At 43.7% G+C, this 25,363-nt stretch overlaps 1 protein-coding gene across 13 annotated transcripts in view; it reads right to left on the minus strand.

Moving 5' to 3' along the window:
• The window catches only part of Ccdc148 (coiled-coil domain containing 148), a 284,674-nt gene that overhangs the window by 139,071 nt on the left and 120,240 nt on the right, over positions 1–25,363 (minus strand). For all 13 annotated transcript variants that reach the window (XM_016003164.3, XM_076569531.1, XM_076569535.1 and 10 more), the window contains 2 exons: positions 22,525–22,663; positions 18,332–18,538 (listed from right to left, as the gene is read on the minus strand). In XM_016003164.3, the coding sequence (XP_015858650.1) occupies positions 18,332–18,538; positions 22,525–22,663 (346 nt within the window). The remainder of the gene's footprint in view (positions 1–18,331; positions 18,539–22,524; positions 22,664–25,363) is intronic.

Here is a 25,363-nt window from a genome sequence, read left to right on the forward strand (position 1 = left end):
GAGCTGAGAGTTCTACATCCTGATCCACAGGCAGCAGGAAGTAAACTGTGCCCCACACTGGGCATAACTTGGCCATATGAGACCACCCCCACAGTGACATACTTCCTTCAACAAGGCCATACCTTCTAATAGTGCTATTCCCTATAGGCCATGCATTCAAACACATGAGTCTATGGAAACCATACCCATTCAAACCACCACAATGGCCGGGTGGTGGTGGCGGCGGCGGCAGCGGCGGCGGCGGCGGTGGCGGTGGCACATGCCTTTAATCCCAGCACTCAAGAGGCAGAGGCAGGTGGATCTCTGAGTTTGAGGCTAGCCTGGTCTACAGAGTGAGATCCGGCACAGGCACCAAAACTACACAGAGAAACCCTGTCTCAAAAAACCAAACCAAACCAAACCAAAACAAACAAACAAACAAAAAAAAAAAACCACAATAACCAAGACAATGTATAAAAGAAAGCATTTAATTGGGGACTTTCTCACAGTTTCATAGGGTTAGTCTCTGATCATCATGGCAGACAGACAGGCAGGCATGGCACTGGAACAATAACTGAGAACTTACATACTGATCTACAGGTAGGAGGCAGAGAAAGAGAAAGCAAGCCTGGGCCTAGCATGGACTTTGAAAACCTCAAAGCCCATCTCCAGTGACACACTTCCTCCAGCAAGGCGGCACTTCCTAATTTCCCCTAAATAGTCTACCAACTAGGAACCAAGCAGTCAAATGTATGAACCTAAAGGGAACTACTCTCATTCAAACCAGCCCAAGAGATAACCAGTTGCTTTCTAATAAAATCTGAGACCCATTCCACAGGAGGTGATTCACGCCTGGTACTATAAACGTAGTCAAAAGCCACAGCAGGAGAAGTACCAGGCTCTAGTAGATAAGTTACTACTATTCTTTTTCTAAATGGATGCAATGTGCCCATTAAACTGCCTTCTAAATGTTTATGTTTATGGCTACAGGTTAGTATTAATGTCAGTTTTGGTCAGAATAGCAGTTACTACAGGGACTCACAACTAGTCAAAGTGCTGGGAAGAAGTGTTGGCTGAGTGCTCAGCCAGAAAGGGTATCTATGGCACTTGCCCTCAGGCTAAGGGAAGGGAACACCATAAGAAAAGGAGGCAGAAGAAGGTAAGAGGAGCCAGATGAAGAGATGCGAGTTATATAACACTTTCTGACATGAGAAGGCTGTTCCGCCCATGAACTCACAACAGCTGTGATTCCTTTACAGGGCCCATCAACATTTTATTGTAGGTGGGGGAGGGACTTATGAGGTCTCACCCCTCCATGAGGATTTGTAGGCAGTTAATGATAGCCTGGGAGAGGTCTCATGAAGTACAACCTCTCTCTGAGGATCTAAGGGCAGTTAAAGGATGCTGTGGGAGCGAGAACATTTTCTTAATGGTATAACCACTGGTAAATTGCCCAGGCTCCTAGAAATAACCCCTCATCCTTGTTCATATGAGCAATCCAAATTTAAATCACTGGACACACAGAGAGGGGCGAGGAGGCATGGTAGTTTAAATGCAATTGGCCCCCATAATCTCATAGGGAGTGGCATCATTAGGAGGTGTGGCCTTGCTGGAGAAAGTGTGTCACTTTAAAGTCTCATATATGCTCAAGCAATGTCCAGTGTCTCAGACCACTTCCTGTTACCTAATGGTCAACATATAGGACTCTCGGCTCCATCTACAGCACCATGTCTGCCTGGATGTCACCATGTCCTACTATGATGATAATGGACTAAACCTCTGAAGTGTAAGCTACCCAATTAAATATTTTCCTTTATAATAGTTGTGGTGTCTCCTCACAGAAAGGGCACTAGTCAGAGAGAAGAGGATTGGTGAGCATGGAAGGGGGAAACAGAAGGCAATGGGAGTGAATATGGTCAAAATTATTATACAGAGCTGGAGAGATGGCCCAGTGGGTAAAGGCATTTGTTAGAAAGCCTGTGTCCAGATCCCTGGCACCCACATAAAAGTGAGAATAAGGATTGACAGCTGAGATTGTTCTATGACTCCCAGCATGCAGAGGCACACTCTCACACATACCACATACACATACATATATAAAAATAAATGCTAAAAATACATTATGTGTGTGTGTGTGTGTGTGAAATATCATAAGGAAACCCATTATCATGTATAGCTAATATATGGTTATAGAAATGCTTAAGACTTTTTAAAAGAAAAAAGCAGCTAAGCTCAATAGCAGGTTAGAAACAGGTGAATAAAGAAATGATAGCCTGAGCCATGTGTGGTGGCGCGCGCCTGTAATCCTAGCACTCTAGAGGCAGATGCTGGTGGATCTCCATGAGTTCATGGCCAGCCTTGTCTATAAAGTGAGTTCCAGGTCAGCCAGGGCTGTTGCACAGAGAAACCCTGTCTTGAAAAACATAAAAGCAAAACCCAAACAAACAAAAAAAGAACTGATAGCCTGTATAAATGTTAAAGGAGTAATCAACCACTTTGTGATTGGATTTACATCGTACTCCATAAGATAAAAGCCATACCCGGCACCATTATTGGGACCAACAAGTTGTGGCTGGGCATGTCATGCATGGGCCATAAGTGAGAACACACTACTAGTATTCTGATAAATGGGTATCATATTATAAATGACTTATTATACCCATAGGTCAGTTAATCTCGCAGTCCTCATCAGAGAAGCTTCCTTTTGCTGTCGATGGCAATTAACACAGAGGTCCACAGCTAGTCGAGGTACAGAGAATAGGAGATTGGGGAATGCTCAGCCCCAAACAGTTTAACATGCACCCTTCTGCCAAGGGTCAGGGATGATCATGGCAGAGGAAGTGGAAAGACTGTAAGAGCTAGAGGTGATGCATAACTACAAAGGAACTATATCTTCTGGACACAGCAGAGCAGTCACACATATGAACTCTGTAGATATGACAGCATACACAAGACTGCTCACATGGAAGCCAGACAAAAATCCCAACATGGAGGGTGGAGGTGAGCATGAAACTCCACCTCCAGCTGAGGATATATTGATAATTAATAGCTGCTGCAAAGGAGAGAGTCCGTTTTCTTTAAGATGTGGCCCCTGGTAGGTCAAGCATATTCCACTGGACGACCACATGTCCAAGAGAACATGATCAGCACAAATTGGACTTGATGGGCTTTACAACAAAAATGAAGACACAAAATTGGAGGTGGGGAATGAGAGTAGATCTGAAAGGAGTTGGGAGAGGAAGTGATCTAATCAAAATATAGTGTTAAATTCTCAAATAATTAATAAAATACTTTGAAATATAAATAGTTAAAAAGAATTGATTGTAAGATGAATTTCTAAATGATGTTATTAATAATAAACCCATAGCCAGATATTGGGGTGAAAAACTGAGAGATCGGAGAAATAGGACAAGCGACAGACAACCTCACCTCACCAACACCTCATTCTCCAAAGAGACCTACTTCCTGTCTAAGCATGCTTATATGCCTTTCTGTTCTGCCATCTCATTTCCTCTCTCCACCCAGCTATATCACTTCCTCTTCCTGCCCAGCTCTGTCACTTCCTGTCTGTCTGTACAAACCTCCAGACTTTTATGGTTAGTGCTGGGATTAAAGGTATGTACCACCACGCCTGGCTCTGTTCCCAGGGTGGCCTTGGACTCACAGAGATCCATCTGGATCTGTGCCTCCAGAGTGATTAAAGGCATGTGCTACCATTGCCTGACCTCTATGTTTACTATAGCAGCTGGATTTTTTTCCTCTGATCCTCAGATAAACTTTATTAGAGTGCACAATATATTGGGGGCACAATACATCACCACAATTGATAGCCTGTAATACAAAGACAAAGGAATTAGTAAGACTAACAAGGCAAGAAGGCTTGCTCTACAATAAATCAAGACTAATTATAAAGCTATGGGAATTAAGACAGGAAAGCACTGGCCCATGATTACATATAGACAAATGAAACAGCATGGAGGGTCTGGAAATAGATCCACACATTTATAGTCATTTCCCTTTTGGTGCAGATGGAACCACAGGACAGTGAGAAAGGACAGAATAAGCTGCTAGGACAACTGAGCATCCTTATGACAAAAAGTAAAACTGGGCCTTTATTTTATTGCACTAAGAAAATGTTCCAAGTAGATCATAGGCCTGAGTATCAAAGGCAAGCAGCAAAACTTCTAGAAGATTAAAAAGAAGATGGGCTCGCGGACGTACAGGTAAGAAAGGATTTCTTGCACAAAATACAAAAGCACTAACCATAGAGGACAATGGTGCCTACACACTTCCTAAACACAACAGGCAAGACCTTTGTGTGTGCAGCTCCTTCTGTGCAGACAGCATTTCCCCTCGGGGCTTCCTTCTTTCCTTTTCCAAGATTTCCTGCCGTCAGTGTCTTAAAAAGGTTCTCCAGTCTGTACATTACTAACCTCCTCCCCGTCCAGTCCTTGTGTACTTTTCCTGACTTGGTGTTTTCTCCCTCGCTCTTAGGCATAGATATTGCTTATTCATCTTACATGTCACTCAAATTCCCAGCAGGTGAGATCCACGAGGTTTGGGATTTTGAATTCTTTCCCATGTTCTTCGCAGAAAAATCAGCACTCACTAACTAGTCACTGAATGAACAAATTCACCCATCCTTCCGCCCTCTTCATCCACGCAGTAATGACAACAGAAACATGGCACCTTTGTCTCCTTCTCCTTCCTCACACAGTCCTGTACTTGCTGTCATTTCCTGAATACTCGCTGCCCCTTCCTCTCTGTCATTGTCGCTGTAGTTCAGATGCCCACCATGCCTCACTTAGACTGTAGCAATGGATACTCAGCTGCCCGTAGATATCTTTTCATAAAATTCATCTTGATTCTCACCAACCCCAGTTATCGGATATCTTAAAGCTTGTCCCTTCTCCACCAAAACCTAACAGCTCCCCATCAAATCATACACTAAAACGCTGTCTCCTTGACATTGCTCACAAGGCCCTGCAAGATCAAGCAGCTCTTTAGCTCGTCTTTCCATACTCTTCGATCTATAAATTATGAAGAAATATCAAACTGGCTTTGTACCCCAACGCATTGTTTATGAAAGATTGACTATGAATTCCCAGTGTCTAGAACGGCCTCCCATGCCTACTTTACAAGGCTGACACCATTTTGGGGGCTGTTGCTTACTTGGTGGCCTCCTCCGTGTTGACCACTACAACTCATCCCTCCTCTAGACTCCTTCCTTTCGCCTACAGTTTTTACCAACTCTCTCCCACGGGATTTACCACATTCCAAGCTGACTGTATCTATGTCCCTTGTCTCTTCTGCAGGAAGATGAGCTCCCTAAGGATGTTACATTCATCTCTTAATGCCTTCTACCTATAACAGTGCCTGACTCATGGGGGGCAGTACACAAAAGCCTGTTGTTGAATGAGGGAATGAATGACTTGCATTATGTCAAAGAAACATAATTTCGTAAAAATCAGAAAGTATATTATTAGCAATAAGCAACTTAGCTGCTTTCAAATACTCAGGCATTCAGTGTGTACCTTTTACAAATCCCATTCTTGTGAAAGTAAAGAACTAGGCAAAGAGCCCAGAAGAATCATTTGAACTGTCTCCTGTGGTTCTTTCATGCCCGGAAACTTGATTCTCTTTATTACAAATGCCTCAGGCACTGACACATCATTTTCTCGGGGTTTTGTTGCTGTTGTCTTTAACTTTATTCCTTTCCTAGTCTGCCTTTCTCACTCCGGGAAGGAGAATTTGCATCAAGCCACTACAGCCGAATGGTTACAAGACAATACATCCAGGAAAGACTCAAATGATTATTTTAGATATTTTCAAAATGGGGGGGGGGTGTTTCTCAAGGAGTCCATAGGAAAATACTCTAACTGAAATCATTTTGGCTACAACCAGCCTGATAGCCAACACCAAAAGGATGCTGCTCAGGGTGCTGGATGCTCCACTAGGCGGGATATACTTGAACATCACTGAAATAGAAATAGAGATTTTCTCTAATAAATGATGGGTTTATTTTCTTTTTTGTTGCCCAGGGAGGTCTATGAAAATAAACGATACATTAAAAGACAATCCTTGTCTGCACATTTGCAAACCATCAATACTATTTCAAGATGCTTTTGATGAAAGCTTCCCCATGCTCTCTGGGGTAAAAGCAAGGAGTCAGGACTTGAATCTTTCTACACAATTATCCCCTCACTCAGTGCCTAATGACTCCCCAGGATGATGATGCCAGAGTAATAGGGCAACTGCAAAAGGCAGATCTGTCCTCCGAGTTCCTAATGAAAACCTCTGTGTGTGTGTGTGTGTGTGTGTGTGTGTGTGTGTGTAATAACACAGAGACAGCAAAAGGCAAATCTGTCCTCTGAGTTCCTAATGAAAACCTGTGTGTGTGTGTGTGTGTGTGTGTGTGTGTGTGTGTGTGTGTGTGTGTGTAATAACACAGAGAGAGCAAAAGGCAGATCTGTCCTCTGAGTTTCTAATGATAGAAAACCTCTGTGTGTGTGTGTGAGTGTGTGTGTGTGTGTGGTAACAAGAGAGAGCAAAAGGCAGATCTGTCCTCTGAGTTCCTAATGACAGAAAAACGTGTGTGTGTGCACACACACACGTGCTAAATCACACGGAGAGCCCTGGCATTATGAAAATGGTGGGAACTGCCTCATGTACAACTATTCAGTGAAGCTAATGCTATCAACAGATTTTACAATGCAATTTGCTTAATTATGAACATCAAAGATATGAATGATGTGAAGCACAAGTAAACTATCAGAGAACATAATGACAAAATTCCTCCCGTCATACAGGTTAGTGGTGGTGTTTACTAAGTACCCTATGGATTAGAATGGGGATCAGCCATCAGAGGTCCAAAGATGAATTAAAAATGCTCTCCTCCTTTTGGATGTTAAGAGAGAAACCAGTGGACATAAGTGCCACACAAGCATGATAACCAGAGTTTGGATTCCCAGAGCCTATGTAAATGCTGGGGGGCCATGGTACCCTACCTATAACTCCAGCTTTCAGAACACAGGCACAAGATCTCCAGAGCAAGCTGGCTAGCCAGACTAGTCACATAAGTGAGCTTGGGTTCAAGTGACATCCTGCCTCGATGAATTTATGGAAAGCAATTAAAGAAGAGCCTCAGGCCTCTCCATGCCTGCAAATATATGTGCATGTACACTTGTACATCTCTATGCATACAAACATGCATTCACATTGCAAAAACAGAACACAATACCTACACATTAAAAATGAATTATTGTTGCTGGAGAGCTTCTCTCCAGGTCCCACCAAGCCCTGCAGTCCCACAACCCACTTATAAAATAATCACTCAGACACTTATATTACTTATAAACTGTATGGTTGTGGCAGGCTTTTTGCTAACTGTTCTTATATATCTTAAATTAACCCATTTCTATAAATCTATACCTTGCCACGTGGCTTGTGGCTTACCGGCATCTTTACATGTTGCTTGTCCTGACGGTGGCTGGCAGTGTCTCTCCCTCCTTCTTCCTGTTCCCCCAATTCTCCTCTCTCCTTGTCCCGCCTATACTTCCTGCCTAGTCACTGGCCAATCAGTGTTTTATTTATATAGAGCGATATCCACAACAAATTATTTTTACGCTGGACAGTGGTGGTACATGCCTTTAATCCCAGCACTTGGGAGGCAGAGCCAGGTGGATCTCTGTGAGTTCAAGGCCAGCCTGGTCTACAGAGTGAGATCCAGGACAGGCACCAAAACTACATAGAGAAATCCTGTCTCAAAAAAACCAAAAAAAAAAAAAAAAAGAAAGAAAGAAAGAAAGGAAGAAAGAAAGAAAGAAAGAAAGAAAGAAAGAAAGAAAGAAAGAAAAAAGAATTTTTATCATTAATATTTGAGACTTCTTTATAAATAATATATCTTATTTTTCATTAGATATTAAATATACAAATATATTCTTTCATTGATTACCCTGTCTTTTTATTGACTTGTTTGTGTCTTTTCATTGTTTGGGGGGTATCTAATTAATCATTTTTTTCTTTTAGAGATAATACATCAGGTGTCACGTCTAGAATATCTTTTTCCAACTTCAGATTGTAAAAATTTCCCTCCATGTTGTCTTTACATGTAGGTTTATGATCCTTGAATCATGTTTTGTAAAGGGCAAGAGATAGGAATTGAGGGTATTTGTGTGTAATGTGGATAGTCAATGGTTCACAACAATTGTCCACTTCAGATTAATTAACTTTATATCTTTGCTCAAAACCGACTGGGCTATGATGTATGGATTTCTGTATATACTATTCTGTTCCCTCAGACATGTTTATGGTTCTCTTTAAATTACCATGTATTTTTTCCCCACAGGTATTTCTAAAACCTTGACTTTCCAGCTTTGAGTTGTGACTCCCCTCTTTAATTATCCAGAAGTTGATATTATGGCTGACTTATTTTTTATTGCACACAGTCACAGTAAGATACAAACATCTATATTCCAGACCAAGTATCTTCATTTGCAAAACATCTTGTGAGATATTGTTATGACTTGCCACTGAGATATAAGGCTCTCACCATAAAGAACATTAAAAGGTACAGCCTCTTTTAAACTTTATCAACTAGACCCAAGGCAGACAAATCGGCTTTTAAAACTAAGGCATTTTAAGAGTTGCATGACTTGTAATATTTTACTTGGAAATAGTATGTAGATTCACCAAGTATTCAAACCCTGTGGAATTTTAATTAGCTACCTGCCAAGACCCACAGACAGTGCAAAACAGCTGTATATAGGAACTGCAATCTACTGCTATGACCAAAGAAAGAGTTTCTGGCATTGGTCTGAGGGTTCCTAGGAGCTCCCTTGCCTCTCTCAATGTTGCATATACACACTCCCCACAGGGAACTTCTCTATGAATGCCTCCCCACTGTAGAGCCTACAGGGAAGAACGCCAGGCTAACACCAGTTATGCTGATGGTACACGGCACAGTCAGTCATGCCAAGGCATCACTAAGTAAATGTCTTAAGTTGGCAAAAACTGTTTACTCTTTAATTCATGTGGTACACTGGACATCTACATTCTCCAATTATTGTCTTTTTTCCCTGCTCTGACCAACAAAGTATATTATGTATGGATAACTAACATATAAGATGCAACCTCTATGTCTTCTATTACTCAGTATTTCCTGAGATGATGCCAGAAATTTAAATAAAAGAAAATGACATCTATGGACACTAGGATTATTATGTGATGAACACATCTTTGCCCTGTATATGGTGTGTGTGTGTGTGTGTGTGTGTGTGTGTGTGTGTGTGTGTGTGTATGTGTGTGTGTGTGTGATTTAGGCAAGTGGCTGATAGCTAAGCTGTGGTGACCACTTCTATCTAAAGGTAATCTGAAGTAGGGTCTTTTGTGTCTGCAGGATCAGTTCCTGCATATACTGTGCTGTGTTTTGAATGTGAATGTCTCTGCAAGCATGTGTTTGAATGCTTGGCCCCCAACCAATGATCCTGTTTTAGAAGGTTATGGAACTGTTAGAAGGTGGGTTCTAGCTGGAAAAAGTAAGTCATGAAGAAAGGTGGCTTTGAAAATTACAGCCTAGCCCAGGTTCTGGCTAACAGTCTCAGCTTCCTGATCAATACCTGGGCTGGGCTAGAACTTCGAGTCCGAAACTGCACTGTGTTCTGTGACCTCTAGGATTCGGTTCCCAGCCATCTAGCATCTGTTCTTTGTTGGTCTGTTGCCATTCCCCCCTGTACATTCAGAGATTACAGGATGGAAAAGGTTTAAAAATTGTCCCTATCTACGTTTTAGAGGTTCTTTCCCTCTAAAATCCTCACCACCTTAAACCATCTCCCTTTGCAGCCCAGATTCTCTTGCCAATGCTGTTCTCCTCCAATCATGTGATATACCTCTCCATTCCATATTGAAAATAGTTTCGTGAAGAAATGCAGGCTGAATATATCTTATTTCACAGATCTTACCTAAGCATTGATTGTCAAATACCTATAAAACCTTTCAAATTTGTCTTTATAGTTTGAATGAGAGTCAGCCCCACAATAGTCATCCATCACCCCTGGAATTACACTCAGAAAACTCCCCATCTGGATTTGAGTATTTCAGCTCTGATTGGTGAAACCCTGTTCCAAGGCTATTCTCCAACAACAAAAGGAGGCTGGAGCAAGAGGAAGTGACAGAGAGAACTGATGCCAGGAGGGGTCCCCATCATCGAGAGTGAGTTCAGATGGTGCTTATTCAAAAAACCATTGTCTAATTCACATGATCTCATTTCCATCACTATTAGGGGTTCATATTCAGGTCATTCAGCCAACTAGAAATGGAAATGGGGGCACAGAAAATGAGATCAGAAGAAGAAAACCAAGAGCCAGGTGATTTGATTCACATGTGACATATACCCCAGCTTTATAGGTAGCCAAATTTATTTTTAGAACTACATCTAACATCTTAGCATATCCAGTGTTGATAATTAAGCCTTATACTTTGCTTCCTAATGACTTTGCACATGATATACTTGCTTCTACAGTAAGCTTCCTCATAAATAAAGTAGAAAGACGGTAATAGAAACATCACTATGTCAGGAGGTATTGAGAAGGAGAAAAATGCCTGCAGCTTATACACATCACTTCAGCAGAATTTACGGAGGACTTATCATAGTCCAAACACTGGAAAAATGTATTGGGGGAGAGGAGAGGTTTATAGAGTACCAAGATGAAGAAAATGGGGCGCTGCTTGCAGTTGCGTTGCTGACGTGGATTTTTCAGTGTGCTATAACCATAATCACTGGCAAGCCCGAGTTAGGTACCAGGGGCCAGAGAGAACAGAGAATGTATTAAATCTAATTATAGACGCACTGAAGTCTTTCTGCAGCGAGCATTTGAGCTGAGTCTTGGAGATGGTCAAGATACAACCAGGCAAAGGAGACTGGAGAAACATGCCAGCAAAGCTAACAGCAGCAGAGAAAGTGCAGGGCTCGGGGAGAAAACAGTGTTCGGTGAGGTAGCAGGAGGCAAGAAAGTGAGTTCCGGTGGCCGGGTCTTCCTCACGTGCAGAGTGTAGAGTGGAGGGTGTCGGGAAAGGAAGCTAAGAAGGGAGCCTCGTCCAATTTACTGTAGACCTGGAAACCCATTAAGAAGTTTGCCCATTACTGTAAGCCATGGCAAGCTACTAAGAAATTAGCAAAGGTAAAAAAAAAAATGACTTTTTTGTAAAAGAAACAAAAACAACAACAAAAGCCTTTTACTTCCCTCCCGCACTGTGCTCCTCCTCCTTCTCCCCTACTTTCACTACTACTTTTCCGTTGTCACTGTTGTTGAGAACAAGTCTTGCTCTGTAGCCAGGCCAGGGTGATCCGGCCCTCACAGTGGCAGAGGGACTGTGAGTGCCACCACCTCTGACAGCTGGAAGGTACAGGGTCATGTTATCACTCAGGCTCTGAACTGAGTTTTAGACAGAATTCTGCCTCCTACTTAAGGGAAAGACTTCAAAAGAGTAGAAAGCAAGCCCAAGTGTCAGAGTACACAGTTTAGGAACTGAGCCGGGGGCCCAAGGATGGCGAGGAAAGGGTAGAGAGTTAAATCAGACAAACTCCCAACATTATCAAGTGAATATAACAGTGAGGGAGAAGATGAAGCCAAGGTTCAAGAAAAAAAGTACAATTTACTGCAGGAAACTCAAGATTTCCATTTTTGATGTTGGGTTTGAGGCGTCTGGAGATTTCTGAAATTAATCTAATCAGTGTGTCACTCGGCAGAGTCAGGAGAGAGTTATTCGGGGCTTGCCAAAGCATCTGAGAGAAGAGTGGTCAGTGAAAGACAGTAAGAAGAACAATGGCCCCCGGAAGACACGCAGATGACTGCAGGGCTTTAGTCCTGTGTGGACAAGGAGACACGGGATATAGCAATGGGACCCTCTTAACAGAACTCAAGAGAGCAGAGAATGAGAAAGGTGGGTGGTTGGCGGTTCACATGGAGAGGAACAGCACGGGGATGAAAACCTCTAACGGATTAGGTCACATGGGGTCGCTTGTAACCTTGAACAGAAAACGATAGAGGTCCCGGAAGAAGGCTTCAGGAAGACTGTTTTCACATGGAAGGGCAGAGATGGACTCCCTCAGTGCAGAGCAAGAGGTTTCCTTGGAGAGGAAAGGGTCTATAAGTTGAGGAAAACACAAGGAACAAGAAAACATGAAGTAGAAAGTCTGCAGGCTCCAGTATCTGGTGGGAAAGTAGCAAGCATTAGGGAGGATTGGACCTGAACATGCAGGTGGTGTTGTTGGGAACATCCACGGGAAGCCTGGCCAGGAAGCCTGGCACTATCAAGAGCAGAAAGACACATGGTGTGAGGGAATGAATAGGAGTGATTTTATGTCCCAATGATATAATTTTCTTGATAACCAGGAGGTTGTCTGTCACTGAGTCTGGGCATCAGGGTGCATAGTGTTAGGCAAATGCAGGTGGCCATTACAATAGTCACAAAAGGAATGGGGGGGGGGCAGCAAGCCTCCCAGGTGGTATGAGAGTCTAGAGTCTCTGCTGCTGTCTTCTCCACAGCAGTACATGGTCACTCAGCATGGAAGCAAAGAAAGTCACTGGCTAGACATCTCTGGGAAGCATCCTCAGTTGAGCTCTGCAGACGGATGGAAGATTTGCCTGTAGAACGAACAAGATGGTCTGAGCTGGACACGGGACAAGGACTGCAGGGTTTGTGGGAGCAGGAGATGTGAGCACATGCTTCTCCCCTGTCTCATCCCGAGAGTGAGAGGCCTAACCAGCTCTGCTTTGCTACAGCAACCGTAACTGACAGACCACCAAAAGGACAAAGAATGGGCAGGCATTCGGCATTCCAAAATTCCTTTAATACTTTTCTTAAGACACAAATCATCTAACTCCCCCAAAGACCTTTTAAATTCTAAGTCTGAGAAGAAAATTATGGTTAAATGTTTAATTAATGTTTATTTTAGCTTTTGAAAGGTCAAATTTATGATACAATGAAGTAATATTTTCTCCCACATTCTGTGGGTCTAATGCACTGCACACCTGGCGCCAACAGAATAATAAATATCTTCTATTATTCTGTGGTGTTCTAGTATGCAAACCTGCGTGGGGCCGAGACAGACAGTGCTGAGTTTCAAGCTGAATGAGCTAGTATGAACCTGAGGCAGCCACTTCATCTCGCAGGACTCAGCTTTCAGGGGTGAAAACTGGTGGTGAAGGAATAAATCTCGAGGTTTCTTCCATGTCAAAATCCGTAAGCATAATTGAACATTGTAAATAACTGTACACTTTACAGATTTATCTCCTTCCTTTTATAATATATTTTCATCCCAGCTATTTACTGAGCCGTAGTCCCTCATTAGGAATGCAAATTCTGATGATAATACTATATCTGCAGGATAATAAAACCTACTTCATCACCACAGCTTTGTGTTCATATTCCTCTACTTTTTATTCCCGCTTACCCTTTGGAGGGTGCATTCGTTCGCCCTTGTCTGTTTTCTGTTGTTATAGCAAAACATCTGAAGTGAAATAAGTCCTGAAGAATTTTGTTTGTTTCACAATGCTGATGGCTAGAGGGTCCAAGTAGCACGGTTCTGGTGTCCTGGTGAGGGTATCTGGCGTCTCCACTTCGTGATGGAGAAGCAGAAAGAGAGCTAACCGCATGCAAGAGGGCACACGCCTTGCTTTAAACCAGCACATTCCCACGTGGGCAAATGAACACGGTGGGAACAGCATCAATCCCTTCCCAGGTAGTGCTCCCATCACGACCTAACTACCTCCCAACAGGCCCACCTCCCAGCACACAACCCCTGGGGGACACACTCAGACCAAATCCAACCCCTGCTGACCTTTTGTGGTCACATCTCTTCTGGGAGACTGTACCTGTGCTGTCACCCAGTCAGCCAGGTACTGCAGGGTCACCTTCACGTGTCAGCTGAAGTTGGGGACTGAGCAGACTATCAGAAAGACTCCGTGGAGAGGAGGAAGCACTCAGTAGATTAATGACACACTGACAGGGTGATGTGTGGAAATAATCAAAGCAGCATTCTATGACTTATAGACCCCATTTTGTGACTCATCGAGTCCCCATTTCTCCTATCACCAGATTCAAGTTCAGCAGAATAGGGGCTATAAGTCAAAAAACACACTCTCTGAAGTCAGTGTCCAGTTCCCGTACATCAGGATCCTTTCCTCTATCATTACAAAATGACTTCTCTTTCCATTTATACCGGAACCTTTGACCTCCAGGACCCACAGGAAGACAACGGAAGAGGAAAGGCAAGACAGGGAGAGAAGAGCGCTGTCCTCTGACGTCACTGACGTGTTAGAGCTAAACCCAGCTGGCGGCTAATGCTCACTCTGGCTGCCTAGCAATTCCATCACTGTGTTTGCTGGCTGGACTGTCCCTAGAAAAATGTCCCTACTGGGCCGTGCACATTTTCATCTGACTGCTCTATTAGGTTGTCACTTACTGCCATTCTACCTTAGTTTTGGGGTCCTCTTCACCTTTTGTGGGGATCCATGTAGGCACAAAAACCCTGCCTGGGCAAGATACCCTTGACAATGACCTCTTACAACCAGCCAGCACTCTAACTGGGGCACATAAAAAATTGATGAGTGGTATTTCATTAGGACCTCCCAGCTTCCATTTAGGTATAGAAAGTTGAAAAGAATGTCACTCCTACTTGCACAGCAAAAAATTTAAAAGCTGACTCACCTACATCCGAATTTTTCACAGACCCATCAGTTTAGAGCCCACAGGGCAATAACCCAGTCAGGACAGAGGCCACTAAGAACACACGTGATATGAGAGGCGGCTCACCTACAGCAGAGCACCTGGGAAGATGAGGCCACTGTGTGCAGGAGCAGGAAGACAGCAGCTAGAACTCTGGAAAGAATTGATAAATTGTAATGGTTTTCACATTTTGATGATTTAGCAGAGCATGAAAGCATGGAGCCAGCAGAAGCGACAGACACAGGGGAATTCGTGCCCACTCTTGGGCTCTTCTGTGCTGATCTCAGAGTACTTGAAAAAAGATGGGGGCCAGGGTCTCCAGGGAAAGGTGACTTCTGATGGCAGTGCAGGTGTACAAGGGAGGAACTGAAGATGGGGACATAGTACAGGGACATAGGGAAGGGCAGCAAGTCCACAGAGCAGGAGAGCAGACACCCTGGAGCTGGAAAGAAAAGATCCTCTTCTGGGCGTGGCAGGAAACTATCTCCCTCACAAGAACCATTAAAGGCATCAGACAATTTGTCTTGGGGAACGCGTCCTCGGGACACTGGGGAGCCCTGAGCCCCAAGGCCCAAGGACTGTGGATGAATGAGGAAGGCAGAGTAGCTCCTCCCTACAGGTACTCGTGTTCAGTGTCTAGTGACAGCCGAGTGCAGGGGAAGGGGTAGAGTGAGAGGTAAACTGTTCCCTCAGAGGCAGAGTCACAGGAAAGCCTAAAGCTCCCTACCACACAATAAGCAAAGGACAGCAGTCTTGAAAAGACCACTATACCTGAACAGAGGCATCAGCAGCAGGATAAAAAGGAGAGAACTGCTGAGGCCAAATACCGTTAACAGTTTTGCTCATCAAGGTCATTGCCAAAGAGTGCAGAGAGAAGCAGTGGGTTGGGAGAAAAGAAAAAGAAACAGAACGTGTGTAGAGAATGCGTAAAGAGCATCCAACGAGGAACAGAAAAGCAGGGGACCTCTGAGTGAAACGGGTGAGGCTTGAGGGGAAGGTTCACTGGCTGGACGGTGATCGGAAAGATTTGCAGTCTTCATCTGAAATGCAGGTGAAAGACACAGTGAGGTCCTCACTATCCAGACGGAACTCAAGACTGGCTGAGGCAATGCTAGTGAAAACATGCTAGGGGTGAAGGATGCTGCCTGGAAATCTCTCTAGCCACTTTGGGAAACTATTTTAGCATTGTTTACTCAAGCTACGTCCACTCAAACCTTGTGATCTACCCATTTGATTCCCACAAACCCAACAGAAGTCAGCGTGTCTGTTCAGGAAGGCATGTCCAGTTACATTCAGAATAGCAAAAGTCAGCAAACCATATAAATAAAGTGTAGGGGTATAAAATGAAATACTATGCAACACTAAAAAGAACAAATTATTCTGACACGAAACAGGGTTTAAACAGATAAGATGAGCATAAGTGCAAAGGCTGTATCCTCGCTGGTCGGATGTGCATCAAGCCACTATAGTAGATAACACACATCCACGGAGATAAAGTCGGAGGAGGGGGTGAGGGGACAATATTTACTAAAAAGAGCCATGAGCAAGTCTCTGAGCCACAGAAATTTGTTCTATCTGTGCTATATCATACTCAGTGTTTGCATGGAGTATATTAAATGAACTTCATTCCATAGCTCACTTCAGAGGCTGGCTGCACACCACTCGCAGAACAGATCAAGGGTTAATGGCAATGCTCACAACATGAACAGACCCAGGCTAGGAGTGCAAGGACTTGTCCCAGCCCCTGTCCCTGTGTTCTCTATCAGCCCCCAAGGATGAGAAACATGTGCCCACTCTGTAGCCTGAGGTAGATCCATCTAGAGGAGGCAACTTCTACTTTTGTAGGTTCCAAACTTGTGCTGTGTGAAAAAGAACTCTTCCTGCTTTTTAAATGTCAAGCAAGCAGGTTTCCTCTGATGTTTTCAAACAGGCATTTGTTTTTAGATATAGTAATCACTGCCTGTTGGGAGCCGTGTGGACTAATTTTGGAGCAGTATCTGAGTGTTTGTCCAACAGGTCTCCAAAGAAGGCAAAGCCCACGGGGACAGTCTCACTGGGCAAGGACCAGTGGACTTCGGGACAGCACAGAATGCTTCTGGGACCATGCGGCCTGGATGCTCTCCTCTCATAAAATTGATGATTCTCTTGGTGGTGTTTAGTGTCGCTTTGTCAGTCATGCATGGGACAGATGTGATCAGTCCCAGAACCCCATTTTTTTCTCCAATATTTTCCCTTAAAATTCCTTGGGAGGTGATGCTTCTCTGGTTTCTTGTCTGGGGGGTACCAGCCGTCACTTGAGACCCCGGGAGCTGTTCTGATTCAGCGCTGATAGGATTGGAGGCACATCACCCCTATTTCTGTAAATATGTTTTGAACAGGATTGTTGTTCTTGAAAGTGTGTGCCTATGTCAATCACCTTTTAGTTTTGTAAACACAGGATGTACTTGGCTTGATATTCAGCCAAGCTAGCAAAATAATAAGTGTTGGTTTTGGTTTAAAGATGTTTTGATATACAGCTTGGGATTAAAAAAATAACCATATTTAACATACTTGTTTTTGCCAGAGATTAATGTTGGAGGATGGGAAAAACTTGTTTGTTAGTATGGGGGGGGAATGCTTGTTTTTGATATATAAATAAAGATGGCTGGAGCTACTCAGGGCCAGCCACCTGTGTGAAACTAAGTCATCTGGTGGTTGGACAGTTCATTTCTTCATCCGGATGCCCCTTCCCAGTCTCAGGACCTGAACCCAGGCTGCAGGCAGACTGCAGCATCCAACGGGTTTGATTTTTTTTTTTCTAATAAGAGAATAAAATTTCTTGTTGTGTCCTCCTATATTGCTTAGCAGTAAACCAAGCTGACTACATCTTGCTGCACAGGAACACAATTTGTTTAATGGCCCTGTGACTACAAAGGAATGTGCAGATTCTCCAGCAGAGCAGCAACCAGTACCTTCAGTTCTCATACAGAGACAGCATCTGTGTATTCGCCTGGGTGCAGCAGACACTCACAGCCATCCTTCCAACCACAAGCTCTCCCGCCTACCGAAGCCCCCTCAGTGGCTCAGAGGAGGAGCAAAGCCCCATCTACACCCTCACCCCTTGCTGAGGGCCACACATGGCGGCCAAGCTTGCTCCCACATGTTCTCCATGAGTCTTCTTGGCCTTTTCAGCCCTTCCGTGTGCATGAAGTCTGGCTCAGTGTCAGACAGTCCCATCTAGTCGCACCTGGCAGCACCTGTGCCAGGTGTTCGATGTCGTCATAAAAATTCCAACACTAACACCCTGTTACGGTAACCTTAGGTTGAGCTTTAGGAAATTGCTAATTGCTGGCCATTTTTTCTTTACCAAATAAAGTGCGATATCTTATGGTTTAAACCAATAGTTTTCATCAAAATGACCTTTCCAGAGAAAGTGAACTTCAGATAGAATTTGAACAGAAGTAGACTTTTTGGTTTGTTGTTTGGTTTTGGTTTTTGGTTTTCCAGACAGTGTTTCTCTGGGTAGTCCTGACTGTCCTAGCAGTTACTCTGTAGACCAGGCTGGCCTCCCGAGTGCTGGGAGGAAAGGCGTTGGTAGAGTCTTAGTGTACACCCTGGTAACAAAGCACCCATTGCAGGACCTTACCTTGGCTTTCAGATCAGCACACAGTTCCTGCTGCCTCTTCCTGTCCTTGGCCAGCATGCTCTCCACTTCATGGGCTGCACAGGCCTCAAGGAGGGTCAACATGGCTTTCTGTATAAAGTCTTTCCTACTCTTTTCCCAATTGTCTATCAGGATTCTTCTCTGCTCTCCAGCAAAGCGATACTGGTCAGAGTATTTCTCATGTTCTACCTACAAGGTAACAGACGGCAGTTACTTCTCATTCTGAAATGGGCCTGGATTTTATGTCACTGTTATGAAATGGATAAACTTCACTATAATCAATGATTTTGAATAGTGACAAACATCCTCACCATAACCAGGAATAAGACACAAGCTCCAGTCTTCAGAGACTGTGCCTAACTGGCAACTGATGACGCCACTTGATTTCTAAGTCCTCCGTTTCCTCGGTAGGATGGAAACAGACCAGGTGGCCCCTGAGATGACTCTAAATTCTAAATGGCAATGTTTCAACAGAGAGCAATCTGTCTCCCATATGCAATTTTAAATGTTCCGCTTTTAAATCAATGTTGGTATGTTAAACGATTACATTATATTTCAGTTAAACGGCATACTTCGATAAAATATTTTTTAGTGCTACAATAATCTTAGAAAGTTACAGTTTTGCTTTTAATCACTAGAATGCTCAAATGCTTAAAAGTGATTCTGGTGATGACACCTGTCCTGCCTCCCCCAACGCCCCAGGAGGGACATGGGTTCTCACGCTGGCAGCAGTCTCTTCCTCCAATGGTGAACAGGAACCTTGGGAAGCACAGAGCCCCGGGGGAGCGCAGAGACGGGGAGTCTGGCATGTCTAAAATCCCTACAGGAGATTCTGAAAATGAGTCACTGCTAGAAGGGAGTTTTTGCTTTTCTGGTGTGGCCCACACCTCTAAATCTGATAAATTACTTGATCCCTAAGTTGCCAGGCATTAGGGGAAAAAAGCAAGATAAGATATGCCCCACATAAAGCAATGCTTTAGGAGGAATTAATTAGGAGCATGATAAAGCAGGCCATGGTCTCACTTTAACCAGATATAAAACACATTCTGTAAACTTCTTAGCTTTGTTCTATAAAGCTAAAAATATACTTAACATTTGTCAAGTATCAAGGAAAAGAAGCATACACCATGCAGAAATATATGGTAATCAATCCAATGTAGAAAGTAAATGTGAAAATCTTTATCACATCAATAGTAATAAAATATTAAAATCTACAGTTACACTTGATGCAAAGGCAAATAGAACTAATAGGGAATAAAAAAACCTCTAATTTGATTAATTAAGAACTTTTTGAAGATCTCTAATGAGTTACTTAAAGATCAGAATTAAATATTTACTACATGGGGACCCGACCCAGCACCATTAACACTGATTGAGGGAGGGAGACCCATACGCCTGCCCCCGGGCAGCCTGCCCAGGGTGGCGAGGAGAAAACACCTACTGGGCCGGCCCTGCCATGGTCCAGCACTATTATAGTGAGCCAATATATGGTGGGGTATGGGAGAGAGAGAGAAACAGAATGGTTCATGTCCTGTGGGGAAAGGTAGATCTGAAGAGGTGAAGGAGGTGAGGAGCAGGCTAAGGGGGATAGCTTCCTTGCCACCCGGGGCCATGGTGATGTCTGGGCCTAGGCTCCTGCCAAGGCCCACGTCTGGGTCTGTGGCCCTGCCGCAGCTCCAGGCCGTGTGGATGTCCGTGACTCCCAATAATGCCGAAGGCCAAGGGGATAGGACTGCGTGCAGAGTTGGTCCTGCCCCTCACAGGCTGCAGCACTTGGGAGAGCAGGTTCTACACCTTGCCTGAGCAGCACAATAGAGCTGACCCTGTTTGAAGGGGCCGCAGATGAGCTGGCCCTGAGGGCGTGAGAGTGAGAGAGCTAGTCCTGCCCCTTTTGTCTGCCATGCCGCAGCGTGGGTAAGGGAAAGATGTCCTCCTCGTCCCCGCTTGCCACTTGCAACAACTGGGGAAGCTGACCTGGCCCTCACCAGCTGCAGCACTCCAAGAGCAGGGCCTACACCTTGCTTGGGCAACACAGGAGAGCTGCTGACCCTGTTGGCGGAGGGTGGGGTGAGCCAGCCCCAAGAATGTGAGCATGAGAGATCTGACCCTGAACCTCATCTGACCATACAGTCATGTGGGTAAGGGAGAAATGCCGCCCCCCCCTTACCCCTCACCACCTGTGGCAGTTGAGAAAGCTGGCCCCTGGGTCCTAAGAGTGGGAGAGCTGTTCCTGTTCCTCACCAGCTGCAGCACTTGGGAGAGTGGCCCCTGTACCTCACCTGGGTGACACAGTAGAGCTGGCCCTTGATGGTGTAGGTGTGGGAAAGCCAACCTTGAGGGCGTGAAAGCAGAAGAACTGTCCCCACCATTTGCTCCTTGTTGCATGGGGTGAACTAGCCAGGGCAGTACTAAAGAGCTCACCATGGTAGTGAGGATGTGAGAGAGCTGATGGGCTGACCACCTCAGCTACCACCTAGACCCAGAACCAGGCCTATGAGTTGGCCTATCCCAACCTCCACCCCATCTATGATCTGTGGGAGCACATGAAGGGGCTGGTCTTACAGATCCAAAGATGTAGGATCTCCACAACACGGAACATCAGGATATCCAAGAGGAGTCCCAGTGAGGGCCCAGTATTGATGGTGTAGCAGAAACCAGAGGCCTCAAACCAGATCAATGACTCTTTGCAATGAACATTTGCAAGTAAAGCTATATGGACTAAAGGGTATAGTGTGTGACTTACTATGTCGCACTACAGCTTCCACAGGGAGATTTTTCTTTTTCTTTTCTCTTAAATTGTATTTTATTTTATTGGGGAGGGGGCTGATAGAAGGGACGGAGAGATGAATGGGATCGAGATGCATGATGTGAAAGACACAAAGAATAAAAAGGGGGTTTTTTAATCTCTAAAAATTAAATAAATAAAAATAGATATTTACAACATGGGGTGGAGAGTGGGATGGAGAAGGATAAGGAGGATGGAAGGTGATAGCCAGACTAGCTGTGTGGTCTTTACTTCCATTTCTTCACAAGGCATTAATGATGACAGTGGCACTTCATCCATTGTCTCGTGTACTAAAGGACTTGCACAGGACTGACAGAAAGTAATTGCCAAATGAATGTGAGTGTATACAATTCACGTCTTAATTTGAAACAGTTGCAAAAGAAAAGCATGTGATATTTCATAGCACAGCCCATTTAAAAGTTAAATCTGCACATGTGTGTTATAAGGTAGGTTATATTGAATTAACTGGGGACATGGTAACTTCTAGATTCTTGCCGCTGTAGTCATGCCCACTACAGAATGAAATATTAATTTCCCAATTCCTTCTGAGGTAACCTTCGGGTGTGTGTTTGGTCCCCGAAGTGGTGTTTGTGTTTGGGACCATGTGGGAATCAGGCAGAGCTGTGGTGATGGAGACTAGGAACGTTTCCCAGGTAAACGCTGGTTTTCCCAGGCCTAGGACTGATGTGGGGCAGGCTCTGTGGGTAGAAGATGGCCGTTCCAGTTTCAGGCAAGGGTCAGATAGGGCAGGATCTCCCTAGTGAGCAGGTGCGTGATGGTGGGAACTCCAGGGGTGAAACGGCTGTCCGGAGCTGGGAAACCATGGCGAAGGTGTCCGGGCAGGTGAGCACAATGGACTGGCCCTGGTCTTCTCCCAGCCTTTACAGACAGGTTTGCACCCTGTAACAGTATCACCTAAAGTGGGGGGATAAAGAATTCTCAGAGCACTAGTGTCTTACTTAGAGTTTTTCATTGCTGTGAAGAGACACCATGACTATAGCAACTCTTATAAAGAAAACATTGAATTGGGGGTGGCTCACTTAAAGTTTCAGAGGTTCAGTCCATTGTGATCATGAAGGAGAACATGGCAGCATGCAGGCAGATGTGGTGCTGGAGCTGGGAGTGCTGTGTCTTTTAGGCAACAGGAAGTCGACTAACTGTCACACTGAGGGGAGCTTAAGAAAAAGAGACCTCAAAGCTCTCCCCCACGGGGACACACTTCCTCCAACAAGGCCACACCTCCTAATAGTGCCACTCCCTTTGGGGGGCCATTTTTCTTTAAACCACCACTATTTAACAGACATGTATTTGTCTTACTAATTGTGGACCACGAAACACTGCAACTCACAGGCATATAGGCTATACATACTCATTATCAGGATGCACTCACCAAATGATGCCTAGGTTTGTGAGGAAAATATCTTTGTAACATGTCCAAGTAAAGAGTCCTTCTGCCAAGGAGATTTCCAGGGTACTGCTCTAAGACAGCCTGGTAAATCCACTGCTCTTCTTCACTTAGTTGAAAGTTTCTGGAAGCAATAAAAACGTCACAACACAGAGGTAAACAACCATGGAGTTTAAGGGACTTGTAACTGTTCAAGCTATTATCAAGTGACGATAATCACAGATGAAGCTTTCTTTGAAGACAAGGTCTCACTATGTTGTTCAGGCTGATCTCAAAAGAACCCCAGCTTCACCACCCTGGGATGAAGGACCATGGGAATGCACCAACATGCTCAGCTGAGGCATTTTTCCTTAGTATTAACCACTGAGCACTTTCCAGAGAAGTACTAAGCCCACATACAGTGCATTCTTTCAGTCTTTGGTTTGATACTTCCAGAGTTCCAGCATAACTTGAAGATGTTGGTGAGACACAATATTCTCTTAATATTTGTTCTATTTTGCCTTTAGCAATATTTTAAAAACCGTCACCAGTGAATGAAATAGATAAACACTGGAAAATAGTTATTAGGGATAAAGATTAAAAAGAAATTTTTCTTATTCAACCAAGTTTCCATTTCTATGCTGGAGAAAAACACAAATGTAAACAGATGAACATTTTGCATCAAGGAAAATAAAGACATATTGAGAGTGGCATTTATTTGAGGTTTGAGCTCCAAGGCAAGTCAAATAATCTTTTACTTTATTCTCTTTACTTCATGTTTTGTGGATAATACTACAGATTGGTAGTGAAAAGAAAAAGAATGGTGCTGCATTTCTGATGACTAAATAAATAACTTTGGTTTTTATTGCGTTTTCATTACATTTATTTTGTGTGTGTATACATGGGCATGCAGGAAGTTGTAGGACATCTTACAGGAGTCAGTTCCTTCCTTCTACCATTGGAGCTTCAGGGGTTGAAATCAAAATCATGCGGCTTGGTGCAAGGACCTTTATGAAGAAATCAGTTGTAAACAAGATCCTGCAAGTTGCCTAGTCATGTGTCCACTCTGTTCCAGCACACCTGGTCCCTCCCCAGCACTGCTAAGCACTGGTTTAATTCACAGTCTGCAGAAAGTGTTAGCAAAGTCCTGTGCAAAGTGAAAAGTTGCTTTGTCAGTTTGAACTCCAAACTGAATTAATGCCTCTTTCTATCCTGATTTTATTTGCATGTTATTATTACTCTTGTTAAGTAAATTAGAATAATCAAATACAGATGCAATCAGAGGAAGTATTAATAGTAACAAAGATTTCTTCGATCCAGATAGATTGCCATTGTTTATTTCTACTGTATCAATGATCTTACAACTTAAGTTAGGCAATTCAATTTTTTCAGATATCTTTCTGCTTCTGAAAAATATTTGACATTTTAAGACAATAAGACACCCTTTAAGTGACTGGAACTAATAGGAATCCCACTATCTTCATAGAAGGTTAGCTGGTTCTTTGAATACACTGATAAGGAGCATGAGAAAAAAAATTTCAAAAGAGAAAATTCTCTATACCTACTACATAAAGGGAAGAAAGAGAGGGTGGGAGGTGATCCCCCAAAAGGGAACTGTTCAGTGTGTCATAATAACCTAATGCAGGAGAAATAGTAAAGTGAATTCATTCATGAATACACTGAGTGTTTTAGTTCCACAGGATTGGTTCTGCATGTGCAGACACCCAAAGACTTCTGCAAATAAAACATCTCAAGTAGGAAAATTAACCCAGGAGAAAAGCTTTTCTGAGTGCACTTGGCATTTAAAATGCCCTTGGGTTGTCAAGGACAACGCCTCAGGTCCCCTCTCAAGGACCATTTTCATTCATGGTAATGTGGATGCATTTTACCAGCAGTTAGCAGGAGAAATTCTTCAGTATTATCCCACAAGCAATAGAAGAACAGAACTAAAGTCCACAATCTTGTTAATGTTTTAAAATATTTCTAAAATCAAAGGGCCTTGAACACAGTTGAATTTCCATCTGGTTCATATGTATGTGGGGTATTCTCCAGAGGGGAAAGGGACAGAATTTTTATCTAGTAAGTTTCTGTCCTTTTAAACTATTACTCATCTATACAATAGTGGCTGTTTCTTAGGAGGCAGGGATCCCCATCACCAAGATGCCATAAGTCTTGGCTGGTGACATCTAGAGACCCTTCTCTTCTATGGAAAATGTTCCTGGGCCACACCGGAAGCACCTCACTCTGAGACTCCAATCCCATACTGTTTCCAAGGTCAACCACAAATAGCAGTTGAATGATAGACATAGGTCAAGGTTAGCCCAGTCATTTCCCTCCAAGGAGGTCAGTTCTGGCAGCAGTCTAGCTCAACTGACATCAGAGTCAGCCTCCACCAACATGCCCTTCTGCCTAGGCATTCTGACCTCCTCTACCCTGGCCTCCCTCACCAGCCTTCTTAGAGCATCCTCTAATAGTGCCATCGTTCTAGGGACCCATCTTGGATTTGTTTCTGCAGAACTCAGTCTAACATAATCTACAAGTAACCTTACCTATAATTTTCAAAAACAGCTTGAATGGTTTGATAAATGGAGAAGTCATTTTAAACTAATTACTTTGATGGTTTCTCCCACTGAATAGTGGTGCAAGATTGTAGCTGTCCACAATGTGTGAACAGCTAACATTTACCGAAATGCTTTTCAAATACAAGCACACATTAAGCAGCACCCACTGTTACAAATAAACACAACAGCAGCAGAAGAATTTGTGGCATTTGGTTCACTTTTATAAATTGCATGAATATATTAATTAGTTGCTATTTTAATGACATTAAAAACCACTTAAATGT

Source organism: Peromyscus maniculatus, chromosome 4, assembly GCF_049852395.1.
Source record: "Peromyscus maniculatus bairdii isolate BWxNUB_F1_BW_parent chromosome 4, HU_Pman_BW_mat_3.1, whole genome shotgun sequence".
Taxonomy (NCBI): Eukaryota; Metazoa; Chordata; class Mammalia; order Rodentia; family Cricetidae; genus Peromyscus; species Peromyscus maniculatus.